This window comes from Eufriesea mexicana, unplaced genomic scaffold, assembly GCF_001483705.2.
Source record: "Eufriesea mexicana isolate 0111107269 unplaced genomic scaffold, ASM148370v2 scaffold5767, whole genome shotgun sequence".
Classification (NCBI taxonomy): Eukaryota; Metazoa; Arthropoda; class Insecta; order Hymenoptera; family Apidae; genus Eufriesea; species Eufriesea mexicana.
The window spans coordinates 833,004-841,421 of NW_016913695.1; the positions used below are offsets into that span (position 1 = coordinate 833,004).

The 8,418-nt window shown below is 32.0% G+C and overlaps 2 protein-coding genes across 2 annotated transcripts in view; both read right to left on the reverse strand.

Moving 5' to 3' along the window:
- Positions 1-2,399, reverse strand: part of Mcm3 (minichromosome maintenance 3) — a 3,281-nt gene extending 882 nt beyond the window's left edge. Inside the window, exons 1-9 of the mRNA XM_017906599.1 lie at positions 2,328-2,399; positions 2,158-2,270; positions 1,870-2,078; positions 1,655-1,785; positions 1,339-1,577; positions 1,027-1,269; positions 580-943; positions 203-507; positions 10-124 (exon numbers count right to left, since the gene is read on the reverse strand). Of these exons, the coding sequence (XP_017762088.1) occupies positions 10-124; positions 203-507; positions 580-943; positions 1,027-1,269; positions 1,339-1,577; positions 1,655-1,785; positions 1,870-2,078; positions 2,158-2,270; positions 2,328-2,399 (1,791 nt within the window). The remainder of the gene's footprint in view (positions 1-9; positions 125-202; positions 508-579; positions 944-1,026; positions 1,270-1,338; positions 1,578-1,654; positions 1,786-1,869; positions 2,079-2,157; positions 2,271-2,327) is intronic.
- Positions 2,400-3,247: 848 nt separating this feature from the next.
- On the reverse strand, positions 3,248-6,326 carry Orct (Organic cation transporter). Its single transcript, XM_017906608.1, has 9 exons — positions 5,723-6,326; positions 5,284-5,575; positions 4,871-5,129; positions 4,586-4,754; positions 4,262-4,495; positions 3,957-4,171; positions 3,699-3,880; positions 3,490-3,626; positions 3,248-3,414 (listed from the first exon to the last, which is right to left on the reverse strand). The coding sequence occupies exons 1-9, from the start codon at positions 5,863-5,865 to the stop codon at positions 3,297-3,299; spliced, it is 1,749 nt and encodes a 582-aa protein (XP_017762097.1). The 5' UTR covers positions 5,866-6,326; the 3' UTR covers positions 3,248-3,296.
- Positions 6,327-8,418: the final 2,092 nt, after the last annotated feature.

Consider the following 8,418-nt stretch of genomic DNA (forward strand, 5'->3'; position numbering starts at 1 on the left):
TTCCGATCGTAGCTTCGAGTATTCGGAGGCAATCACTTCGCTAGCTTCTTCTGTAAGCTTCGGCTTCATACAACGAGCTATGTGAATATATTTCCGCATAAAGTTTATAGTTAGAATTTGGTCACTAAAAACAAATTATTATTATGCGAGGAATTATATTGTTTAAATGTAAGTATATAGATGTGTCCAATCCTAAATGTACCTTTTAGAACGTAATAATCCATGCAACAAGGGATCGTATTTCTGATAAACTTGAGTTTCTACTTCCTCAGAAAGAATTTGGTCTGGATTTTTCGTAGTTAATACATCTATTTTACTACCTAATGGTAGTGCTTCTCCATCTTGTTCTTTTGCACTTCTATACCTATGCATTCTAACAACATGTTCACTGATTATCTGATCTTGTTCAGAATCCACAATGTCTAGCATGACAAACAATAAATCAAAACGTGAGAGTAATGAATCTTGTAGACCAATATTTTCCATAGGTGTTTTATATTGATCATACTAAAAAGAAATATGTGTATAAACAAGTAAATATTAATTTATATTTAATTGTTTAGTTAATTTAGAACTTACTCTTCCATAAACTGGATTTGCAGCTGCCAGCACCGAACATCGCGCATTTAAGCTAGCATGTATTCCAGCTTTAGCAATTGTTACTTTTCCCTGCTCCATTACTTCGTGGATAGCTGTTCTATCAATATCTGACATTTTATCAAATTCGTCTATACAAATAATCCCACGATCCGCTAACACCATAGCTCCAGCTTCAAGCCGACGCTCTCCTGTCTCATTGTCTATTGTAACTGCAGCTGTTAATCCTACACCAGATGATCCTCTACCAGTAGTTGGTATTGCTCTCGGCGCAGTACACAGAACATAACGTAAAAGCTGTGATTTTGCAACAGATGGATCACCAATAAGTAGAACATTAACATCTCTATAAAAAAATTAGTACTTAGATCATCTTTTAATTTCTTTAAAAAAGACCATTCGTTATGTACAAAATTTAATGTTTTTTACCCTCTTAATCTTGTACCATTAGGTAATAATTTCTCAACTCCACCAAGTAGTAAACATAAAATAGCTTTTTTTACATAATCATGTCCATGAATGGAAGGTGCTAGTGACTTGCTAAGTAATTCAAAGATATTTTTACATGAATTATTTTTTGCAAGTTTTTTACACATAGCAACATCATCATGAGAGATAGATAGATTAGCTTCCTTGCTTAATTGCATAATATTGTTAGCAATTAAAATTGTTCTGTAAAAAGTGTTGTTTATAATTAAGTAACTAAATATTACTTCCAAAATTTATATTTATTTAACATACTTGAAAGTTCCTGTTGTATATCCCCCATGTTTACCAGGTAAACATCTGAAACTTCCAACAATCTGAACTCTGTCTCCAGGTTTACAAAGATCTACTAAATCATTATCACATATAACATCCACACTTCTTGGTAACTGACCAGTTGGGGCTTTTTCTGGCATTTCTTGAATAGTTAATGTTTGATGATCCTTATATGTAGAAAGACCAAATTCTGTTTCTAATGGATTACCATCTTCATCCTACATTCAATTTCTTAGTAATATGATATAAAATATTATTTTATTTTTAAATTACAAAACATAATATAGATACTTACTGCAGTTGGATATATAGCAGACTGTGGAAATGCTTCAAATGAAGTAAAATCACTGTAAGCACGTTCCATTACTGTCTTTGTCGTGCTACAATAATGAACACTTCTAACAACCTTTGGTCGTACCAAGGAACCTAATAAAATTTAAAATATATTGTTGATGAAAATGTAATAAAATTTATATACAAAATTCATATGATACGTAAATTTTAACTTACATTTTGTAACAATACCTTCAACACATATTAAGTTACCTAAAAAATGTGATGTAAGAGTTCTTGGTGTTACATGTTTGTTTCCAAAACTGCCTTCAAACGCTATAAAAAAATCTACATTTTCTTTTGCATAGTCTGTGTCAATGCTTGCAACAAATTGTTTCAATGCATTTTGAAAAGCTTGATGCTCCTCGAAAGAATTATTTAATAGACTAGAAAAAAATGTATGTCACTATTGAATAAAATATTATAAAATAATAACGATAAATAAGCTAAATCTAGTATACAAACCTTGCTGCACGAGCAGGATTCTTTTTTCGTAAATCGTTAACATTTACGTATAATCTGTGATTGCCTTCTTCAATCATATTTTTAACAAGAGTGGTATAAATCCCTTGATCTTCCTAATAAGTAACAATAATAAAAAAAAATTTGTATCAAATTAGGATTTATGAACTTACCATGTCATCTAAAAAGTCCATATATTCTCTTTGTATTTCTTCGAGTCTTTGATCTCGATCAAGATTATCCATATTTAGTTAAACTAATATGATTATTATAATACAATGTTATTTACACGAATATTTCCTTAATTATAAAATTCGATATAATACACAAGTAAATGACCGGTATACTTCTAGCTTCTACAGTAATTTACGCGGGAAAGTAAAGAAATCGATATATTTTAGATTCGATATATTTCAAAGGATCGATTTTTTCAATAGTTTGAAACGTCGATGAAAATTGATACTTTTTCCGGCAGATGTCAGCACAAATTATAAACTTTATAAAATTAAAAAATTTGTTTCTAATACTAATATTCTTTAAAATCATTTAAAACAAAAGGATAGGATATATGTTAATAATGTTACTAATATTGAAATAAAGTACAATTATAATGTCAAAGTGTTTTTATTTTTTTTATTCGTAATCACTATGCAGAAATATAATTATTTTTCAACGCGAATTTTTTGAATGAGTTTTTCTAGTTTTATATTTCAAGGTCACTTAACACGTAAACGACATTTAGAAATTAGAATAAATGATATGTTTGTTGGCAGAATTTTTATATGCTATTAATTACAAAGACTGTATACTTCATGTACATATAAACAGAAGGTAAATATTACCTTCTGACTTTTGTTATATTTAAAACAAACTGACAGTTTAAGTGTAAGTTTCTCATAGTCCTTTGATTTCATGTTTTGTATTTCCCACTCGATTAAAAGCAACCTACACATTGGTAATATAATTTGAAGAACTAATGTGATTTTGTCTTTTTCTTTTTTTGTTTTTGGTATTGCAATCTTGTAATGGCCACTCTAAAATTAGTATACGTAAAATGCGTATACAAAAGTGCCTAAAATACAGTCAGACAGGATTGAAGTATATACTTTGAGCATAACCGATATTTGCTTTATAAATTAACGTCATCCGTTTTGCTTCTCGTGAATACCATTTTCTTGTGGTTTCAATGGTTTTATTACATCAATTTCATTTAGTTGCTCTACATCTAATTGTTGCTTCTTCTTTTTTTCCGAAGATTTCCTAAAATCATGGAAATGAAATTATAAATGAGCTCCATTTTGTAGAATAAAAAAGAAAGCAGTTTATTTGACATACTTTCCGAATAATTCTCCGTCTTGTATAGTTTCTGGGAGTTTTTTGTTTAACGTTTCTGGAAGGAGTAAGGACATTGCTCCACCGAAAAGTACGCATGATCCGAAAATAACAAAAGGTAAAGGCATCCAGATTTTAGACTACAAAATAACGTATTTCTTATTAATAAATATATTACACAAAGTAATTAGGAAATGAAAATTATAAATTACCAAATGAATGACATATGGAGCAATTACTCCACCGATTCGTGCAAAGGTTGAACTTGCTCCAAGACCAACATTTCGAATAACCGTGGGAAATTGTTCGGCAGTAAAAACGTATATAGCACCATAGGAGGACGTAATCGTGAGCTTACCAATCATTGCTAAGCATACTACAAGCCATTGAGCATCTAAAAACATTAATGAATTAGAATAACAAATTATTTACTAAAAGATAAAATAATGAAATTTAATATTTTTACTAACCAGTAGGTACAAACAAAATACCAAGTAGTGCAATTCCAGATATCAGCATACAACCACATAAGATAATTTTTCTTCCCCAGCGATTCAATGTGAAGATTAAAAATGTGTAAGCAGGTACTTCCACGAATCCAGAAATTACGAAATTGACATAATCGTTGCCACCAAGATTGGAGACATGCCAAGAAAGTCCGTAATATGTACCACTATTTACAAGCCTATAAATAAGAAAACAATGGCATGGTGGTAGTGAATACTGAATACTTAAAATATTTTAAAGCTGAAAAAAGAATTGATATAAAGCGTACCAATTAAAAGATAGTAGAATACTTTTCCTTCTCAAATTTGGATACCGAAAAAGATCGAATAATGATGGCTTTTTATAATCCGGTGTACTATCTTCACTATTGTTGTTAAGAAGCGTATCCAAAGCTTCACTTGGCATCTCCACCCCATTTTCTAAGGATGCCCGTTGAAGAATATCTTTCGCTTCTTGTACTCGACCTTTTGTTAATAGCCAACGTGCAGATTCAGGAATGAACCTACAAAATTTAAGAAAATAATATTTGAAAAATAGATGAGAAAATATAATTTTCGTTAAAAATACTGAATAGGAGAAGCATTTGTCTTACCACCAATAGAGAAGAAATGCAATGCTAGGTACAGTGATAGCGACTTGTAGCATTCTCCAATCAGTTATAAAATACGCGAAACCAGCAGTTAGGATATATCCAGTGGTGAAGAACAATTGGCAGCCAACTCCGGCTACTAAACGCTTCCTTGGGCCTACCATTTCCAAGGCTGAAAGGCAACGTTGTCGTTCTCATTGTCAGTATTATAACATCGCTATAATATTAAATGATGCCAGTAAAGGATATACGAGATTTAATCAGTGTACGAAATTCGTAAAAATTTACCTATAACGTAGGCAACCAAGAAGACTCCACTGGTAGTCGAGCCAACTATTAACCTCAAGATAACGTAGGAAATAAACTCAGGTGAAACTGCGACTAGTATACCGCCGACCAACTGTATGACTAAAGACAGGAAGAAAATTGGTCTACGCCCAAACTTATCGGACAAACCACCGAAAATCATCGAGCCAAGCATGACTCCTACCATAAACAACGAGTCCCCCGTAGCTTTCAACCATGCCTTGTCGCAAACTAAGTTCCACTGAAAATAAAGAAATAAATGTTTATTTTCAAAAATTAAAAATGTTAAGTACTATTGAATGAAATATCAATCAATTGCATAAAGTTTAGTGTAAGAAATTCAGATTTATTGAATTATATGAACTAAATGAACTATAAATACATGTCAAATGTACCTCCGAAATAGTGGTGCTTTTATATTTGCTTCTGTCATAGACATATGTCTCGCATGGCTTCAATCCTTGATTGTTGAGACTATTTGGAGTGACCAGATCTTGACCGAGTGTGTCGCCCGTCGATGTATCAACGTACCTATTGATCCTAGTTTTGTTAATCACACTGGGAACATCAAGTCTGAAACACTGTAACCATTCTTCATGATCATAGTCCCACGGATAACTTGCATTCATCATGTGTGGCGGTAAAATATATGTGGCGTTTTCTGGATTTTCGTGCGGTAAGAGACACCTAAAATAAAAATTTATAATGTTTGTAAATACATATTCTATTTCTCAATGTATATTTTTAGTCAATGTCAGAAAATACTTCCTAATAAATATCAGCCTTAGCCTAAACATGGTAAAATGCAAAGTCCTTTGAGAAATCAATTCTCACCTAGCGTTCATTTGCGCGCTCAGGAAGACACCTACGATCTTATGAAAGGCGCAAGATATCGCCGGCAGGCAAAGCAACAGGTAGATTCTGCGCTGATAGCGGCCAAATTCTCCCATTCGAAGTATAACATCATCGTACGCCATTTTTCCTTGATGTTCCTAATTCTTCTTCGTTTGCGTCTCCAAATCCCCGTGGTCCTTATGTTTGGGGATACGCTCCTAAAGCAATTTCTTGCTGTCGTTGAATCCGTCTCGCCGGAAATAATAATTCTTGCCACAAAGAGGTCCTCAGACCTATGCTGCCTAAATGAATCGAATAATTCGATTCACCAGTTTCAACTTTTAAAAAATGCTCCTCTATCCTTTCCTCTTTGGAAGAAATATTTTACTTCTATTTATATTTTTTCCAAGAACTAAGGTATTTTTTTGTTTGTCCTTAATTTCAAATTTTAAGTTCTTTAAATTACGTTTCAGTTCATATAATAGTTCTTGTTAATTTGCACGTGTAAATCAAAGTTGGCAGATTAGATCATTTTTAATGAAATAAAAGTTTTATCAAAGTCTTTGTCAATGCTACAATACTTTAAAGTATTTCTGTTATAAAACAGCTTAAATGTATCAATATAGAGATATGAGTAGCGGCTTGAGCTGATCGATTTTAGCGATTTGAGCTGATTTAAGACCTGATGATTGACTGTGCTGGCTCGAATTCTGGTATACTTGGATCTTCTTCTTCCACCCTGAAATTCAGAAATTTAACAAGTTCGTGAGATTTATGATCAGCCTTCATAAAAGCTTAAGCAATTCTAATTTTGAAAGTGAAACTGGTAAATCAAGTACGAACGTTGATCAAAAATAATTAAATAATCATTCAGATGGTCACAAAATGAAGTACTATTGTTCGTTCAAAATTAATCGTTTAAGAACATAATTGCATATTAGTGCTTTGTTGTTCTTCTTTTTTCTCATTCCTTTTATCCTACCATGCGTTTTAAAGAAAAAAAACACTTTTTCTATTTAGCTCTATCGATGTTTATATCAAGATAGATAACGACGACATAAGAAAAGGAATAGTGCGATGTAATCTTAAAGTATTCATTTATTCTACATAATCTTTGCTTCTCTATAACTTCGACAGAACTACCGTAATAGGAGAATAATGCGTTGCTAATCTAACAAAGAGCCATTAAAAATTACTATTTCAGTAATCATTGTTTCAGGGACTTAAAATAGAGTAAAATCAAAATTAAGCTCAACATGAGTCATATAACACGTACTATTCGCGATTAAAAAGTATAATTGTTTGTAATGTAAAGGATATGCAAATCGACTGGATAATGACGAAGCTTTCCATTCTGGAGGTATAATGCTGTTCTGAGCGGTATCAAGGATCATCGGGACCAACAGACGTCTCATTCAGACCGGGATACCTTGTAACGCTATACGATGCGATAAGTATTGCGACATGAGCTACGTGTTATCGAACCATTAATAATGCAAATGATTTAACACACACTTGCTCGGTTTTACCGGTTTGAGTTCAACCTAACTACGGGACGCCATCAAGTACGTGTTTGATCAAAACATTCATTGGAATATGTTACTTCTAACAGAAATATTTATGTAACGTGAAAATTACCGTGAATTATTCTCCGGATAAAAATAAACATCAAGTCAGACAAGAATGTTTAATAGGTGATACTCAAGAATGATAACAAAGTCCGTGGTATACTAATAATGAAAAATGAAACAGTATGTAATGGATATGGTAATAAAAAGAAGCGGAATAAATGAATCGAATTTCTGGAATGAAAGAAATCTGAGACGCTTCATGTATGTTACTTAAAACGAGTCGAGAAGATTTAAACAAGTATACGAATATTTAAATCACTCGAATTATTGGAGTTTTACGATTTAGCGAATGATAAATCTGCTTGAATAAGTTTCCTAATCTATTTTAAATAGAATTCATGAGTTATCTAAAGTTCATAATAATTATCGTGTCATATATAAGTTATAGCACTAAATTAAATTTATTCAGTTTTTTAAAACAGTGTAGCCTCCGAATAAATAAGTCTAGAACAACTTTTATCAATACATATAACTATTAATGTCTTAATAAGAAGTACCCTGGGGAAGAAATAATCAAGAGTTGAATAGTAATCCAGATAGTACGTAAATCTGCTTAGACAAATTAAGGTAAATGTATTTTTGAAAAACAGTTTCCACGGAGACTAATTATCGTCACAAAGCAGTTTCTCTTATGAATTCGTAAATACAAAGTCGACTTCTATTTTAGTGAATTAAGAAATAGTTAGCTAATTAAAGAACAATTCGTAAATGGGAACAATTCCAAATAGCTGCTATTTACGGTATATTTCAGTTGTACCTGAAAACTATATGAAAATGAGTCTATAATTGAAAATCAACTGATTTCACGTATATGAATAGATTAAATATGTTGTGAAACATACAAATATTTATATTGCTAAATAAGTATAATATGAACTTAATAGGACCATGGGTGCGTGTATGGAGATCTTATGCAATATCATTTAAACTTCCTGAAGAAAGTACGCGCTGACTCGCGTGTCAGGCTGAAGAATGACAGTGAACTAACTGTTCTCTGCTTCCACTCAATGGAACGTATGAATCAAACGTATATACTACCTCGTGCAACCTTTACTGTAGAACCAT